Here is a 19,349-nt window from a genome sequence, read left to right on the forward strand (position 1 = left end):
CGGTGTCCAGTACTGTATGCAGTATTATGGATGCAGCCTGACCAATGCCCTATATAACTGAAGCATAACCTCCCTAGACATGCATTCAATTCAATTGCAATAAAACAGAACTTTGCTGATTACTGGCTACAACTGCTATACTAATCTTCTGTGATTCATGCATTAAGACATCCAGATCTCTCCGTTTCTCAGAGCTCAGCAACCTTTCACTATTTGGATAATTCCATTCAGTAAAAAGGTAATAGGGAGGTATCTGCATGTCTGTGTGCATATTATATGTGAGGACTGGAGAGTTGCAAAGACGTAATGTCCAAGATTAATTTCTAGGAACACCAAATTTATATAATCAACCATCTTTAAATGAATCACTTGATGAAAGCTAGTTAGGCCATGCCATATTAGCTATGTTCCTCTTCTGTACAACCAATATTTTTAGATAACCCCTGAGGATCAGGGCAATAACATTGAAAATATATAATATTTTCAGAGATAATAGGAACTGCAAATGCTGGAGAATCTGAGATAACAAGGTGTAGAAGTAGGCCCGAAACGTCAGCCTTCCTGCTCCTCTGATGCTGCTTGGCCTGCTGTGTTCATCCAGCTCTACACCTTGTTATCTCTATAATATTTTCAGTTGCTTTTCTGTTTTCCGTTCATTTCTGCCTTCTGCATTATCTATAAATTTTTTTTTGTTCTGTCTTGCACTAATTTGGACAATTCACAAAAGTACCATGTAAGGGGAAAACAGCATTTATAATTTGAGAGGAGAGTACTGATTGGTTGGCAAGTGGCCTCTGCTAGGTAGTGGCATTGCTATAGAAAATGAACGAGTTAGATAATGATTCATGGTTAACTGCCAAACTGATTAACTTTTAAACCAAGCAGGTTGATGCTGATCAGTCAAGGCATTGCCTTGAGAAATGAACCAGAAAATGGTTATTACCTGCTATCTATTTTGTTGAGTTGGAACAAGCACAATGTGTGTATGCTATTCTTTTTGTGTATAGAAAAGAGAGGGCCCTGTGTATTTTACATATGTAGTTTTCAATCTTTGTATGTCCGCCCCTCAGTGAACCCAATTGTTAGTTGGGTTGTCAGTGTAACCAGCCTGCCTTTGCAAAACTCAAAATACAATATCCAACATGAAATGTGATTCCACAATTGGACAACATTTGCTAAACAGTTGTGAGTAGGCAAAGAATTGCACGTGCTGTACGAATTTCAACTTGACAAAATAGGTGATGGCCATTCTCTGGTTCATTTCTCAAGGTAAAGCCTTGACTAATCAGAGTCAACCTGTCTAGTTTAAAACTTAAAACTTGGCAGTTAACTGTCTGTCATCATCTAACTGGTGCATTCTCCATGACAATGCCTGTACCAATCAGCACTCTTTTGATAAAGTCTCACATGGGAGATTGATTGCAAAGATCAAGAGCCCCTGGATCCACAATTGACTGAGTGGCAGGAAGCAGAGGGTGATGGTTGAGGGGTGTTTTTCTGACTGGAAGTCTGTACACAAGGGAGCCAAAGAGGTCATTGTTGGGATCCTTGCTGTTTGTGATTTATCTAAATGATTTAGACTTGAATGTGGGAAGGTTGATCATTAAGTTTGCAAATGAGACAAAAATTGATGGGTAAATAGTGAGGACAATAGACATCAGCTCAAAGGGATATAGAGGGGCTGGTCAGATGGGCTGATCAGTGCCAAATAGAATTCAATCTAAATAAATGTGATGTACTAGGGTGGGGCAGTCAAGGCAAAGGAGTACACCCTGAGACAAGCTAAAAATGGTAGAGGCAGAAACTGTCATAACACTTAAGTATTTAGATGTGCACCTATGGTGCCATGGCACGCAAGGCTACGGGCCAAGTGCTGGAAAATGGGATTTAGAACAGTTGCTTTTGACTTGTGCAGATGTGATGGGCTGAAGGCTCTTTTGATGCGCTCTGTGACTCTCCTCTCATGAAGTGCAAATATTGTTTTACCTTTACATGGTGTTTTTTGTGAATTGTCTTCATGCATGCAATGTGAAAGGCTTTCATAGAATGTCTTTTTTCAGCATGCTCAAATTTTGTACCGCTAACAACAATTTGAACTTCATTGATTTTTGTCCTTTGATGAACTCTAACCATTCTTATTTGCATTTTTGCACGCTATTGCCCATGAGGGAAGCTTTCATTTCGTTTTACTTTTGGAGATTTCCATCAACACTAACCTGCATGACATTGCAGAACTTAAAGCAGTTGGGAATTACATATTGGTTCAGCATTCCTGATAGTTAATTGCATGTAAAGCATGTTTTTTTTGTGACTTATGTAAGTGTCAAAGTTCTAATTCTGTTTTGTTTGTTTGGCATCTGGCATGTGGATTTCTTTCTAAAAATTTGTTGTTGTTTAAAATGTTGGCACATTGTACAGTGTACCTAAGCCACAGTTGTCTGATTTATGTCAGCTGGTTCTTTTTTTAAATTCATCACAAGATGTGGACATCTCTGGATAAAGACACCATTTATTGCCCACCTCTAATTGGCCAGAGGGCAGTTAAGAGTCAACTACATTGCTGTGGGTCTGGAGTCACTTGTAGGCCAGACCAGGTAAGGATGGCAGATAATCTTCCCGAAAGTACATTAGTGACCCAGATGGGTTTTTCTGCCAATTGATAATAATTTCATTAGACCTTTAATTCCAGATTGTTTATGGAAATTAAATGCCACCATCTGCCATGGCAAGATTTGAATCCAGGTACCCAGAATTTTAGCTGAGTTTCTGGATTAATTGTCTAGCGATAATACCACCAGGCCATTGTCTCCCCCTAAATTCTGTTGCAGCAATCTACACTTCTCTGCGTTATTCCTGCTTTTGCATGCTCTTTTCTCCTTGTCATTTGTGAGCAGAGGTTGAATAGTTTGGGCCTGTGCTTGTTGGAATGTAGATGAATGAGAGGCAACTTTATTGAAACTTATAGGATTCTTAGGGAACGTGACAGGATTGATGCAAAATAAGGGGCCGCATATTTAAGACCGATGAAAGGGAGTTTCTTCTCTGAGGAAAGTGAATTCATTACCACAAAGGGTTGTTGAGGCTGCGTCATAACGTATATTCCAGGCTGAGATAGAGAGATTTTTAATCAGCAGGTGAATCCAGGATTAGGGGGAAAAGGCAGGAACATGGAGTTGAGGATTATCAGATTAGCCATGATCTCATTAATTGGTGGAGCAAACTCCATGGGTGAATGGCTTACCTCAGCTCCTCCATCTTATGGTCTAAAATGTCATAGAGTCATAGCAGCATAGAAATTTTTTTTATTGTTCATTCACAGGATGAGGGCATCGCTGGCTAGGCAGCATTTATTGTTCATCCCTAATTGCCCAGAGGGCAGTTAGGAGTCAATGACATTGCAGTGGGTCTGGAGTCACATGTAGGCCAGACCAGGTAGTGATGGCAGTTTCCTTCCCTAAAGGACATTAGTGAACCAGGTGGGTTTTTCCCCGACAATCGACAATGGATTCACGGTCATCATAAGATTCTTAATTCCGGATATTTATTGAATTCAAATTCCACCATCTGCCGTGGTGCAGTTGAACCCAGATCCCCAGAAGATTATCTGGGTCTCTAGATTAACAGTCCAGCGATAATACCATTAGGCCATCGCCTCCCCTGTACAGCACTGAAGGAGTCCATTAAACCCATCATGTCAGTGACTAGCTTGCCTTCTGTGGTAGTTAGTAATTTAATGCCTAGTTCTTCTTTTTCATTACAAAATATGTCTACTAGTTTTTTTAAATTTATTCATTTTGTGGAATGTGGGTGTCGGTGGTTGGCCAGCTTTTATTGCCTGTCCCTAGTTGCCCTTGAAGGTGGTGGTGAGCTGCCTTCTTGAACTGCTGTAGTCTTCCTGCTGTGGGTCAACCCACAATGCCATTAGGGAGGGAATTCCAGAATTTTGACCCATCAAACATGAAGGAACTGCGACATATTTCCAAGTCAAGGTGATGAGTGGCTTGGAGGGGAAATTGCAGGTGGTGGTATTCCCACGTATCTACTGTCCTTGTCCTTCTAGATGGAAGGTGTCTGAAGATCTTTGGTGAATTTCTGTAGTGCATCTTGCAGTTAGTACTCACTGTTGCTAATGAGCGTTGGTAGTGGAAGGAGTGGAGGGTTGTGGATGTGGTGCCAATCAAGCGGGCTGCTTTGTCCTGGATCGTGTCAAGCTTCTTGACTGTTGTTGGGGCTGCATTCATCCAGGCAAGTGGGGAGTGTTCGATCACACTCCGAACTTGTGCCTTGTAGATGGTGGACTCTGGGGAGATGGGAGGTGAGTTACTCCCCATAGTACTCCTAGCCTCTGATCTGCTCTTGTAGCCACTGCATTTATGTGGTGAGTCCAGTTGAGTTTCTTATCAATGATAACTCCCAGGAATTGATAGTGGGGAGGGATTCAGTGATGGTAACGCCATTGCATGTCAAGGGGTGGTGGTTAGATTGTCTCTTGTTAGTGATGATCGTTGCCTGGCATTTGTTTCGCACCAATGTTACTTGCCACTTGTCAGCTCAAGCCTGGATATTGTCCAGATCTTGTAGTTGGACAAGGACTGCTTCAGTGTCTGAAGAGTCACAAATGGTGCTGTGCTGAACATTGTGCAATCATTGGTGAACGTCCCCACTTCTGACCTTATGACGGAGGGAAGGTCATTGATGAAGCAGCTGAAGATGGTTGGGTCTAGGACGCTACCCTAAGGAACACCTGCAGAGATGTCCTGGAGCTGAGATGACTGACCTCCAACAACCACGACCATCTTCCAATGTGTCAGGTATGACTCTCTAACCACTGGAGAGTTTTCCCCTTGATACCCATTAATTCCAGTTTTGCTAGGTCTCCGTGATGCTGTCACTCTCACCTCCCCTCTGGAATTCAGCTCTTGTCCCTGTTTGAACCAAAGCTGTAATGAGGTCAGGAGCTGAGTGGCCCTGGCGGAACCCAAACTGGGCATCACTGAGCAGGTAATTGCTGAGCAGATGCTGCTTGACAGCACTGTTGCTGACACTTTCCATCACTTTACGGATCGTCGAGAGTAGACTTGGCCGGGTTGGATTTGTCCTGCTTTTTATGTGCAGAACATACTTGGGCAATTTTCCACCATGTCGGGTGGATGCCAGTGTTGTAACTGCATTGAAACAGCTTGGCTAGGGGAGCAGCGAGTTCTGGAGCGCAAGTCTTCAGTACAATTGCTGGAATGTTGTCAGAGCCTGTAGTCTTTGCAGTATCCAATGCCTCCAACTGTTTCCTGATATCATGTGGAGTGAATCGAATTGGCTGAAGACTAATATCTGTAATGCTGGGAACCACTGGAGGAGGCTGAGATGGATCATCCACTCGGCACTTCTGGCTGAAGATTGCTGTGAGCACTTCAGCTTTACCTTTTGCACTGATGTCCTGAGCTCTTCCATCATTGAGGATGGGAACATTTGTGGAGCCTCCTCCTCCAGTGGGTTGTTTTATCATCCATCACCATTCACGGTTGGATGTGGCAAGACTGCGAGACTGAGATCTGATCCATTGGTTATGGGATAGCTTAGCTCTGTCTGTCAGTTGCTGCTTATGTTGTTTGGCATGCAAGTAGTCCTGTTTGGCTTCATCAAGTTGACCCCCAGTCTTTATTTATGCCTGGTGCTGCTCCTGCCATGCCCTCCTGTACTCTGCATGGTTATTGTTGGTCCCCTGGCTTGATGGTAATGGTTGAGTGCAGGATATGCCGGGCCTTGAGGTTACATATAGCGCTGGAATACATTTCTACTGCTGTTGATGGCCCACAGCGCCTCCTGGATGCCCTGTCTTGTGTTGCTAGATCTGTTTGAAGTCTATTCCATTTGGCACAGTGGTAATACCACACAACACGATAGAGGTTATTCTCAAATCGAGGACAGAACTTCATCTCCACAAGGAATGTGCAGTCTTCGCTGTTACCAATACTGTCATAGACAGTTGCACCTGCAGCTGGCAGATTAGTAAGGATGAGGCCAAGTATGTTTTTCGCTCTTGTTGGTTCCCTCGCCACCTGTCGCAGACCCAGTCTAGTAACTAAGTCTTTTAGGACCTAACCAGCTTGATCAGTAGTACTGCTGCCGAGCAATTGTTGGTGGTGGATATTGAAATCCCCCACCCAGAGTACATTTTGTGCCCTTGCAATCCTCAGTGTTTCCACCAAGTGTTGTTCAACATGGAGGAGTACCAATTCATCAGCTGAGGGAGGACAGTATGTGGTAATCAGCAGGAGGTTTCCTTGCCCATGTTTAACCTGAAGCCATGAAACTTCATGGGTTCTGGTGTCAATGTTGAGGACTCTCAGAGCAACTCCCTCTCAACTGTATATTACTGTGCCGCCACTTCTGCTGGGTCTGTCCTGCCAGTGAGACAGGACATCCAGGGATGGTGATGGTGGTGTCTGCGACATAGTCATACTCACAGAATCATACCTTAAAGACAATGTCAGGCTGTTGCTTGACTAGTCCGAGAGACGGCTCTCCCAATTTTGGCACTAGCCCTCAGATGTTAGTGAGGAGGACTTTGCACGGTCGACAGGGCTGTTTCTGCCATTGTCTTTTCTGGTGCCTAAGTCGATGCCTGATGATCAATTCGGTTTCGTTTCTTTGAGACTTTGTAGTGATTGGTACAACTGAATGGCTTGCTAGGCCATTTCAGAAGGCAATTGAGAGTGGGTCTAAAGTCACATGTAGGCCAGACCAGGTGAGGGTGGCAGATTTCCTTCCCTGAAGGAAATGAGTTTATCTGACAATTGTCAATGGTTTCATGGTCATCTGTAGATTCTTAATGCAAGGTTTTTTTTTATGGAATTCAAATTCCACCGGCTGCCATGGCGGGAATTTTTTTAATCATTCAGGTTGACTAAAGGGAGCTGCTTATCCACTTCCTGTCTCACTGCTTCTGGTGTATCATCTGTTCATACTATCTCATTTTCCAGATTTTTTTTATTGAAATAAAATTAGCTCTGTTCCATAAAAATTGTAAATATCTTAAATTTCTAATATTTTCTTTTTTCTTTTTACCAGAGTCTTTATTGCCAATTTAAATCTGCTCCCTCAGACAGTCTGACGTACAAACTGTCATTGTGTCTTTGTATGGTTAACTTTTATCATGGCGGAATGAGGGGCGTAGCCCATTTATGGCAGGAGTTTGTGTTGGAAATGCGGTACAGATTGGAAAATAATTATCTTGTACCAGGGTAAGTTTTTATAAAAGCAGTAAAGTATCTGCCGTGCATTGAGAAGCCCATGTTTGAATCTTTGCATTTCAAGTTGTAATCCCAGATTACAAGCTGTTCATTAGTTTGGAACAGCATTGTGGAAAACAATTGACAGACCAAACTGCAGGATGGAAAGTCAAGTTACACATTATGAAACCTGCAAAGATTGAAGAGAGTCTGATCTAAAATGCGTAGATGCCTAGATCCTAAGATGTTTTGGAGTATGTGAAAATTTAATAAAAGATTTTTAAGGATGAATTTGTTGAATGTAGCATTGAATGAGTGTATTGTTGTACAATTATATCATGAAGAAAGAATCAAATTAATAGTTCTCTTTTTCAGGTTAGCTACCGGAGCTCCAGATTTAAAATGCTGCCTTTTACATCAAAAACTGCAGGTAGGATTGAAAATTGCACCATCAAATTTCATGATAGACATGTTAAGGTTTATTCATTAAAATGTTTTGAGTTGAATTAATTAAATATCTCCAAGCCAAGAAAAGAATAGTATTGCCATGTTCTTCTTGAATTTAGGTCAACACCTTGTGTCCTTACTTATAATGAAAAAAAAAGGTAAATATTAAATATATGCTATCTCATTAAGCTTTTGAATGCATTGCACTGCTAAAAAAATTTCTCAACAGAAAACAATTTGGCTTAATGTTCAGTAATAATGGACATCGTTCTCCTTTAATTCTCGTGAACTATGAAAATATGCATTTTATATAAATGTTTCACAATGTCATTTAATTTAACAAATATCTCTGGCAAATTGATATTGGACTTGCACTTTAAACATCTGATACTTTTCACCATATCTGTTCTACATGGGAATCATCCCTGGTAGTTCTGGTACTTTTAGATCCTTGAATCGTGTTAAAAATTATACTTTGAACCATATATTTAGTTCATGTTTTGCAGCTAATTCTCACTTAACTGAGCAAAGCATCATATTTGCAAATTTGTTTTTTTGTTACCCATATCTTTTCATTTCAGTGATCAGAACTGTATCCTCTCCTATCTTAACCTATAAACTAGATATCTACAAGAAATGAAACAAACCAGAAAAATAAATACAGTGCAGTCTCAAATAAGAGAGTTTAAAACCAGGATTAACAGATTGATAGAATGAGTTTAAAAGATGTAAATTATGAAGTGAGAGGAACCATTCTTCAAAATTAGCTAAACACTCTCTATATAGTAATGTATATCCGTAGTGCCTGTAATAAAATTGAAATTGCAAGCAATAATTGTGTTGGATATAGTAACGATTGCTGATTAATGACCACTGGAAAATCAGGACTAAAGACAGCATGATGGCATTGGAAAGTAGTGACACATCTATCATTAAAACTAAAATGGATTCTGTGTCAAAACAGATAAAATATGATAAAGGATCAAACGCACTACTGGAGATATCTGTGTAATAGTTGAAGGAAGATGGAAGAAGAAATATCAAATTAGGGAAAGAAGACCTAGAATAATGAGAGAGATTTCAACAATTTCAATTAATTAGTTGGAAGGGGTAGGTAAAAGGGATGGAGGAATGACCAAAACAACCCAACAAGGTAGGATTTGCTCTCAGGTTGAGGATTGAACCAGAGCAGATATTTAATGTAAATCTGGCTCTGTGTTTAGAACAGCTGCTTCACTGTCAGGAACTCTGGTTCAATTCCACCTTTAGGTGACTGTGTGGAGTTTGCACGTTGTCCCTCTGTCTACATGAGTTTCCTCCTACAGTCCAAAAATGTGCAGGTTAGGTGGATTGGCAAAGCTAAAATTGCCTGTTGTGTCCAGGGATGTGTAGGCTAGGAGGGTTAGCCATGGTAAATGTGAGGATGGAGAAGGTTGTTGTGTCTGGGTTGGATGCTCTTCGGAGGCTCGTTGAGGACTCAGTGGACCAAATGGCCTCTTTCTGCGCTAGGGATTCTATGTCGGAACATCATGGCAACAGTAACATAATGCATGGACAAGGACTAGATGCAAAGTGAATGTTTTTCCTAGTTGGAAATTCTAGAACTACAGGACACCGTCTCAGAGTATGGGGTAGACAATTTAGGCATGAGATGAGGAAACATTTCTGTACTCAAAAGATAGTGAACCTGTGCAATTCTCTACCATTGAAGAATGCCAAGTCTCTAATGATAGGGATATGGGGAGAAAGCGAGATTATGCATTGATCAGCAATGATCATGCTGAATGACAGAGCAGACTTGCAGGGTTGAATGACCTACTTCTGCTTGGAGTTTCCGTGCTTTTCTTTCTGGTTGGTTTTCTGCATTGATTGTCCATTGAGACCTCTTACACCTACGCTATTGTTCAAAACCAGTGAACCTTTTGGAGCCAATAATTGACTTACACCAAAATTCCAGTATCTACTTAGAGCTGTCATATACACAATATTCCTGCTTGCTTGGGTTTCCATCTTTTGATAGTATTAGGTGGAAAGCGCATCCCATTTGGATCAGTGCTGGCACCACAATCTTTCACAAATTTTGTTAACAACTTGGATTTTAGAATCAAAATAATTATGAAATTTGCAGATAGCACCAAATTTATGGGGGTGTGATGGGTTAGTCAATATTGAGGAGGACTAAAACAAATTGCAAGATGACATTGATGGACTTGCAAAATGGACATCTAATTGGTATGTGTATTTCACATTGATTATGCGTAGGTATTACATTTTGATAGAAAATAAGGAGTCCTCTTATTATTTGGGGAATTGGAATTTGTAGTAAAGGAGCCAAAGAATCTTTAGGAAAAAGTGCACAAATCACTAAATGTAGCAGTGCAGGCTAATAGGGGCCATTGAAAACTCAAAATTAGGGTTTATTTCTAGAGAGAGAGAATTGAAAGGGACACAACTCGTTAAAACTTTTATGGAACTTTGCTTTGACCACATATGGAGTACACTACATATTTATGTTTGCCATATCATAAAAAATATTCAGTCATTGAAGAAGTTGTGAAGATGTACAAGGATGAATCAGCAAATTCTGGTAGGGAACTGATGGACAGGTTAGGCTGCTTCTCTCTTGAGAAGATAGGCTAAGTTGTGACCTATTAAAATTAGAACAGTTTTTGACAGTGTGGACACAGTGTTTCCACTTATGAAACACTAGAGTTCATCACTAAGATAGTCACCAATCAAGTAGGAAATTCGTAAGAAATATCTTTACCCAGGGAGAGGTGCAAATCTGGAACATGTAACCACAAGAAATGAGGAGTGAGTATTGTGGGAGGCTTGATAAACATGTTGGGTGAGGGGATTACGTAGAAGGTTGCAGTGATGTATTTTAATGAGGAAAGACAGCAAGAGTCTTCAGTGGAATACAGTGGACTGTTTGGTCTGAATGGCCTGTTTGTATGTCATATTCTTTGTAATTCTACATCAGTATGGCAGTCAACTTCCATTAATTCACATTGTTTGTAACATACTATTGTGTGAATTTTAATTCACTCTTGCAAAACAGATTATCATTCAATCTTGAACATTTGGTGGGGTTTGGGTTTGGAGTTGGGGTGTCATTATACATACAATATTCTGTCATTGCCTCTTCCTTTCTTCCTGTCTGTGCTTAACTGTCACTTGAAATCAGAACACTGTACAGTGGCACTCCATTCATTGGGAGCAATTCAATTACAATCAAAAAATATTTTAAAAAGGGACATGAGAGGAAAGTACTAGACTGAAATTTTGTGGCAGATGTGAGAATCAACAGTGATTATTGTGACCACAGAATTGTGGAACAGCAGGGCCTTTGAATTGTTTTGGTATATGCTGTTTACCCTCTGCAGCACTGCATTGGAACCCTTGAACATTAGAGGAAAGTTCAGAATGAAAAGGACAATGGTAAAAGCTTTTAGCTTCCTGTGAAAACTTTTATTTTTAACTTTAAGATGCTGAATTGCTGCATTGAGAGGAAAAAAGCAAGAGACGATGGAAGGAAACAAACAGCTGAAAATGCGCTGGGCGATTCCATGGAGAGGAAGGTGTCAAATAGCAAAGTAACACCAGAATGCCTTAATAACAAAGGAGAAACTTCTCAACAGAAATCGTGGGACTCGTGGAGTGATAGTGAAGATGAGTTTTTTGAATGTCTGAGTGACACAGAAGAATTGCAAGATGGTGACATGAAAGAAGAAGCAGCAAAAGGAGAGGAGAAAGATGGTGGAAAGAAAGATACACATAAGTGGAGACCCGAAGGGCGTCTTCACCAACATGGCAACTTGACTCTGATTCGTACAGGAGATCCACTTTATATTCCAGTTACACAGGTAAGAAGTGCTTTGAATAAAACAAACGTTACTTTCCAATTCTGCATTTTAAAATTGTGTCATAGTATTATAGTCATAGTGTTTTATGGTACAGTAAGACCATAAGAAATAGGAACAGGAATAGGCCATTCAGCCCCTCGAGCATTAGCAGTTTTTGGATCCTCTGGAATTTCTCCAGAATCCAGTCATTTTTGGAAAAGTACAAGCTTTGCTATTTCGGTAGCTACATTTTTTTTTAGGATCCTGGGTTGCAAGCCATCAGGGCTCGGGGACTTATTTGCCTTAAGCCCCACAAGTTTCTCTAATACAACTTCTTAAGAGATGGAGATGGTACTTAATTCCTCCCTCGTATTCTTTAGTATTAATGTGATATTTGAAATATCTTCCACTATAAAGACTGATGCAAAGTATCGGTTTAATTCCTCTGCCATTTCCTCATTCCCCTAAACCATCTCTCCAGACTTATTTTCTAAAGTGCCTATGTCCACTTTGACTTCTGTCTTCCTTTTTACATATTAAACGAAGCTCTTATCGTCAGTTTTTATTCCTCACTAATGTGCCTTCATAGTTTATTTTCTTTGCCTTTATTATCTACAGTCCCCCTTTGCTGGATTCTGAATTTATGCCAGTCTTCAGGGGATCACTGATTTTTACCTCCTTATGTTCTTTCGCTTTCAACTTGATACATTTAACTTGCTTGGTTAGCCGTGGTTGGGTTATCGTTCTGTCTTTTTTTTAAAAATATTTTTGCTGAGAGTCATGAATTATCTCTTTAATTGTGTTTGCCAGTCATCAAGCACTAACCTACAGTAGTCCCATTTTTTAGCACTTGACCTGTAGCCTTGTATACTATGGTGCTTCAGTGAGTTCCAGTACCCACCATCCTCTGGTTGAAAAATTATTCTGTAAATCCTCCTGTAAACCACTTGACCTTTACCTTTAAATGTTTGCTCATAGTTATTGATCTCTGCACGAAAGGAAACATTTCTTCCAATGTACCCTATCTGTGTCTGACTGGGGTACTTTCAAGTTATTATATGTTGAATATTTTTGTAAATTTCTAAAGTCGTCCCTTGTGAATAGATTCAAAGTATTTCATGAGATCTCTGGCCAAGTGGATACATTTACCAAGAAAGCAGAAAGACTGACAAACACTTCCAGGTTGCTGCTAAACTTATTGATCTCTGTTGAGTTAACATTGATGCATTCAAGTTCACCTTGAAAATAATAGGGCAGGATTTCTGATCCTGATTATTAAATCTCATTGCACCTATAGTATGTTTGTGAATGCATGAATTATTATAAATCTCTTTTTAGCAGCTCGCACATTGACTCCAAGACCTCCCGTCTTCTTTACAGTCCAACAAAAAACTGACCCCCTTTCTGAGAGTGAGATAACAAGGTGTAGAGCTGGATGAACACAGCAGGCCAAGCAGCATCAGAGGAGCAGGAAGGCTGACGTTTCGAGCCTAGACCCTTCTTCAGAAAATGAAGGAGGGGGGTCGAAGCTCGAAACGTCAGCCTTCCTGCTCCTCTGATGCTGCTTGGCCTGCTGTGTTCATCCAGCTCTACAACTTGTTATCTCAGATTCTCCAGCATCTGCAGTTCCTGTTGCCCCTTCCTGAGAGTGATTTGCTTTTTCTCTTTTTCAGGAGTTCAGTGTGTTCCTATTTCTGTTCCTGTCTGCTTTCTCTTTGTGTGCAACCCAGCTATGATCCTTCAGCTCCATTGCATGTAGCTGTTCTTTGTGTCTGTGGTTCTCCTTATAGTCTGCAAGTCACTTGGCTCTCTTATTTACTTCTTTTCTGTACACAGTACTTTCATTTTGAGGGCCTCCAGATCACATGATGGAGTATTTCTTATTAGTGCAGAAAATTTCAAGTGATGCTGTCAGATTTGATAGAAACTTTCAAAATTGACTTTTAAACATTTAAAAATAATTTGCAGATTCTACACAACTTTTAATTAAATGACAACTGTTTTCTACTGTAGCGCTTCAGTGATAATCACAGAATGGATATGTGTGTGCGCTTATCAAGTTGAAGGACCCTCTGAAGGATTTGCTTAAACAGCTGAAAAGTTATAGCAGGGGGTAGAGATGTCATCAGAATTCCTAGCCCTAGATAATTTTGTAAACACCTAGGATTTTCCTTTACTTTAAAATATCCATACATCCTAATAAGCAAGGTCATTGGAACTAGACTGGTCAACAACAATCAAATGGAAAAAAAATCACACATTTATCAACACACACTTGTATGTAACCATCTGTTCAAGAAATACCGACAGTGCAAAAGGAACCAGTTATAATACAATGATAATGTGATACTTTACATTCCCATTCCCTTTCACCACCTTCAGCTTGGATGATAGATCTTATAACCATGACCAAATCAAGAAATTTTGAAAAAGAGCCATGGTAAAGTCAGGAATGGTCTGTTAGATTTTTCACAATTCAGTATTGTATAATAATCAAATTATTATTCAATGTATCATTAGATCAATCTAAGGTGTATTCTCTTGCTCTTTATCAGGCTTTCTCCTCCCCTCCTTTCCACAATTACCAGAAAGCACAGGGAACAAACCTAACACAATCATTTTGATTTACTGAAACTTTCTTCCTGTCAGGAACCAGCACCAATGACAGAAGATTTATTGGAAGAACAGTCAGAAGTATTAGCTAAATTGGGAACATCAGCTGAAGGAGCACATCTACGTGCTAGAATGCAGAGCGCCTGTTTGCTGTCAGACATGGAATCTTTCAAGGTAAAAGAATTTTTTCCAAATCCCATTGTCCCTAATCACCAAACTTTAGGGGAACATCACCCAATTAAAAATGTCATTTGATTGAATGGAAAGGGTTGGCTGTAGTACATTCCGAATTGTACTGTATAACAGAAGGATGTTGTGCTGCTATGATGCACAAATTTATTTAATTAGATGCATTATTTTACATCATTGTGCAACAGCGGAAATGCAGTAACATCACTTCAAATGCACTAGAAGATCAAGTGATATGTATATTATTAGAAAAGGATATGATTAATGTAGTAGTTTTGTTTCTGGACTAATAATTCAGACATTAGGTAATATTCCGAGATGTGGGTTGGAAATCCATTGTGGCAAATGATGGAATTTCAGCTTAATAAAATCTGGAGTTAAAAGTCTAATGATGGTCTGTAACAGGCTCTACTCTTCCCCTAGTTATTGTCTTGCTCTTTATATATTTAAAAATCCCCATTGGGTTGTTCTTTATTCTACCAACTGATTCTTTCTTACGCAATCCTTTTGCTTTCCTGATTTCCTTTCCAAGTTGCCATTTTTTATACTTGTGACTCCGTATATTCGGTCTTTGGTATTTGCAATAAGTTTCTATTTATTTCTTAATTATAAGCTTTATATTCCTTGATATGCAGAGTTCCTGGTCTTAGTGCCATCCCTTGTCTTTATGGGAATATGCGTCTTGTAGTCCCACTATTTCCTCTGAAATAGCTCCCTCCCCAACTAGGGTAAAAATCTCACCTGTATTTACCCTGTCTATCCCTTTTAAGTATTTTGGCAATTTTAATGGGATAACTTCTCATTGTTCAAAACTCTATACAGGTCCAGTTTGCCCAAACTCTCTTCAAAGTACAGACCCACCATCCCAGGAACAAGTCTGGTGAACCGTTGTTCCACTCCCTGTATGACAATAATACCTTTCATGGGATAAGGAAACCAAAATTGCACACCATACTCCAGCTGCAATCTAACTAAGTTCCCAAACATTTGGAGCAAGACTTCACTATTGTACACAAACCATTTTGCAATAAGGGCCAACGTTCCATTAGTCTTCCGAATAGTCTGCATGCTAGTATTCGATAACAAATTGACAAGAGCATCCAGGTCCATTTGTACATCTACATTTTCCAACCTCCTATATAAGAAATGCTCTGCAAATCCGTTCTAATCAGAAAAGTGGATAACCTCTCATTTTTCTTCATTATATTCTATCTGCTATATTCGTATCCAGACAGGAAACTTGTCTAAATCCTCTTGAAGCTGTTTTGTGTCTTCCTTGCAATGCTGATTCCCACATTGTATCATTCGCAAATTTGGAAATATATTTTATCCTCCCACTCCCCATCCATTTCATTGACATATATTGTGAACAACCAAGGACCAGATCTTGATTCTCTTAGTAGCCCACTTGTAACAGCCTGTAAGTGTGTGAATGATCCATTTATTTCTTCTGTCTGTTAGCCAATTGCTAATCCATGCCACTTCATTACTTTTTATCCCATGTGGTTTAATTTTTCTCACTAGCCTTCTGTGGGGACTTTAGATTTTCAGAGTTTTTTGATAAACATACAATGTCCATTTGCTGTCCTTTATTAATTTTGTTTGTAACGTTTTCAAAAAAACTGTGTTTGACGAGCCTGTTGATTTTCTATTCTGATTATGCTCAGATCATTATCATCCATTTATCTATTTATCACATTCTTTAAAATAGAATCTAGATTTTCTCTATTGACCTAAGTCTTGCAGGTCAGTAATTCGCTGTTTTCTGCTTTGTTCCCTTCTTAAATAACAGGATCACATTTGCCACCTTACAGTCTGAAGGAATCATTGCAGAATCTATCGAATTTTGGAAGATAATCACCAATACATCTACTATCCCTATAGCCATCTCCTTCAGCACTCCAAAATGTAGACTTAGGATTTATCAATTGTCAGCCACATTAATTCCTTTAGTTCAGTCTTCTAACTAATATTAAGTTCCTTCACTCATTTTCTCTAGCCACTTGGATCTGTAGATCTGAGAGATTTCTTGTATTTTTCTCAAGTGAAAACAGACACAAAATAATCATTGGCTTCGTTGCCATTTCTCTGTTGCCCTTTATAAATTCTCCAGACTACCTATAATGGACCCACATTTCTGTTAGCCAAACAATTTATGGAAGTGAAATTGTTTGACAAATCTGCTGGAGTATTTTGATCATGGTAGCATGGACAAAAGGAAGCCAGTGGATGTGTTTTGCTTAGATTTTCAGGAGTCATATGATAAGGTTCCATGTAAGAAATTAGCATGCAAAATTAAAGTGCATGGGATTGGAGGTCATGCTAATGATTGCATAATGTTCTGCATCATGCATAACTCCTCAGATACTGAAGGAGTCCATGTCCTAATGCAGCAAGACCCGGACAATATCAGCTTCGGACAGACAAGTACTAAGAAATATTCGCACCACACACGTATTGGGCAATGACCATCTCGAACGAGAGGGAATTCAACCATTGTTCCTCGATTTTTTTCTTTTTTTTTTAATTTAATGACATTACTGTCGCCGAATCCTCTGATATCAACATCTGGGAGATTTCCTTTGACCAGAAACTGAAATGGATTAGCCATATAAATACTGTGACGATAAGAGCAGGTGAGAGGCTCAGACTCCTGCAGTGAGTAAGTCATTTCTTACTTCCCAAAGCCTGTTGACCATCTGCACAGTGCAAGTCAGGATTGTGATGCAATACTTGCCAATTGCCTGGAAGAGTGCAACTCCAAAGACAATCAGAAAGCTTGACACCATCCAGGACAAAGCAACCTGCTTGCTGCCACCCCGCACATAAACATTAAGTACCTCTAACACCAGCACTCAGTAATGCCACTGTATGCCATCTACACGATGCAGTGCAGAAATCACTCAAGGCTTTTGAAGACCATACATACCCACGGCCACTGCCATCTAAAAGGACAAGGGCAGCAGGGGTAGGCGATAGCCTAGTGGTATCATCGCGAGACTATTAATCCAGAAACCCAGCAGATGTTCTGGGGATCCGTGTTCGAATCCCACTATGGCAAATGGTGGAATTGGAATTCAAGAAAAAAAAGTCTGGAATTAAGAATCTACTGATCACCATGAAATCCTTGCCGATTGTCAGAAAAACCTATCTGGTTCACTAAGATCCTTAAGGGGAGAAAATCTGCCACCCTCAGCTGGTCTGGCCTACGTGACTCCAGAACCACAGCCATGTGGTTGACCCTCAACCGCCCTCTGAAATGGTCTGGCAAGCCACTCGGATGTACCAATTGCTACAAAGACTCAGAAATGAAACTGGACACATCAACCTAGGCAACGGAAAAGACAACAGCAGAAACAGACCGTGCAAAGTCCTCCTCACTAACATTTGGAGGTTAGTGCCAAAATTGGGAGAGCTGTCTCACAGACTTGTTAAGCAACAGCCTGACATAGTCATACTCACAGAATCATGCCTTATAATCTCACCGGCAGGACAGACCCAGCAAAGGGGGCGGCACAGTGGTATACAGTCAGGAGGGAGTTGCTGTAGGAGTCCTCAACATTGACTCCGGACCCCATGATGTCTCATGGCTTTAAGTTAAACATTGGCAAGGAAACCTCCTGCTGATTGCCACATATTGTCCTCCTTCAATTGATGAATCAGTACTCCTCAATGTTGAACAACACTTACAGGAAGCCCTGAGGATGGCAAGGGCACAAAATGTACTCTGGGTGGGGGATTTCAGTGTCCACCAGCAAGAGTGGTTCGGCAGCAGTACTACTGATCGAGTCCAACAGGACATAGCTGCTAGACTGGGTCTGTGGCAGGTGGTGGGGGAACCAACAAGAGGGAAAAACATACTTGGCCTAATCCTTACTAATCTGCCAGCTGCAGTTGCATCTGCCCATGACAGTATCGGTAAGAGTGACCATCGCACAGTCCTTGTGGAGACAAAGTCCCACCTTCACATTGAGAACAATCTCCATCGTGTTGTGAGGCACTATCACCGTGCTAAATGGGACAGACTTTGCATAGATCTAGCAACACAAGACTAGGCATCCATGAGGCACTGTGGGCCATCAACAGCAGCAGAATTGTACTCCAACACAATCTGTAACCTCAATGCCCGGCATATCCTCCACTCGACCATTACCATCAAACCAGGGGATCAACCCTGGTTCAATGCAGAGTGCAGGAGGGCATGCTAGGAGCAGCACCAGGCATACTGGAGGATAAGTTATCAACCTGGTGAAGCCACCAAACAGGATTACTTGCGCACCAAACAGTGAAAGCAGCAAGTGATAGACAGAGCTAAGCGATCCTACAACCAACGGATCAGATCTAAGCTCTGCGGTCCTGCCACATCCAGTCGTGAATGGTAGTGGACAATGAACCAACTCGCTGGAGGAGGATGCTCCACAAATATCCCCATCCTCAATGATGGAAGAGCCCAGCACGTCAGTGCAAAAGATAAGGCTGAAGCATTCGCAGTGATCTTCAGGCAGAAGTGCCAAGTGGATGATCCATCTCGGCCTCCTCCAGTGGTCCCCAGCATTACAGATAGCAGTCTTCAGCCAATTCGATTCACTCCACATGATATCAAGAAACAGTTGGAGACACTGGATACTGCAAAGGCTACAGGCCCTGACAACATTCTGGCAATAGTACTAAAGACTTGTGCTCCAGAGCTTGCTGCTTCACTAGCCAAACTGTTTCAGTACAGTTACAACACTGGTATCTACCCGACAATGTGGAAAATTGCCCATGTATGTCCTGTACACAAAAAGCAGGACAAATCCAACCCGGCCAGTTACCGTCTCCTCTCGATCATCAGTAAAATGATGGAAGGTGTCATCAACAGTGCTGTCAAGCAGCTCTTGCTCAGAAATAACCTACTCATTGACACCCAGTTTGGGTTCCGCTAGGGCCACACAGCTTCCGATCTCATTACAGCTTTGGTTCAAACATGGACAAAAGAGCTGAATTCCAGAGGGGAGGTGAGAGTGATAGCCTTTGATATCAAGGC

General features: G+C 40.7%; 1 protein-coding gene across 4 annotated transcripts in view; it reads left to right on the plus strand.

The window, feature by feature from the left end:
- rab3gap1 (RAB3 GTPase activating protein subunit 1) overlaps positions 1–19,349 on the plus strand; it is an 80,807-nt gene that overhangs the window by 49,514 nt on the left and 11,944 nt on the right. For 3 of the 4 annotated variants that reach the window (XM_048598936.1, XM_048598937.1, XM_048598938.1), the window contains 5 exons: positions 2,481–2,594; positions 7,069–7,241; positions 7,605–7,659; positions 11,165–11,542; positions 14,171–14,308. In XM_048598936.1, the coding sequence (XP_048454893.1) occupies positions 2,481–2,594; positions 7,069–7,241; positions 7,605–7,659; positions 11,165–11,542; positions 14,171–14,308 (858 nt within the window). The remainder of the gene's footprint in view (positions 1–2,480; positions 2,595–7,068; positions 7,242–7,604; positions 7,660–11,164; positions 11,543–14,170; positions 14,309–19,349) is intronic. The other variant, XM_020530350.2, reaches the window with a different exon arrangement.

Source organism: Rhincodon typus, chromosome 7, assembly GCF_021869965.1.
Source record: "Rhincodon typus isolate 14 chromosome 7, sRhiTyp1.1, whole genome shotgun sequence".
In the NCBI taxonomy this organism is placed as follows: Eukaryota; Metazoa; Chordata; class Chondrichthyes; order Orectolobiformes; family Rhincodontidae; genus Rhincodon; species Rhincodon typus.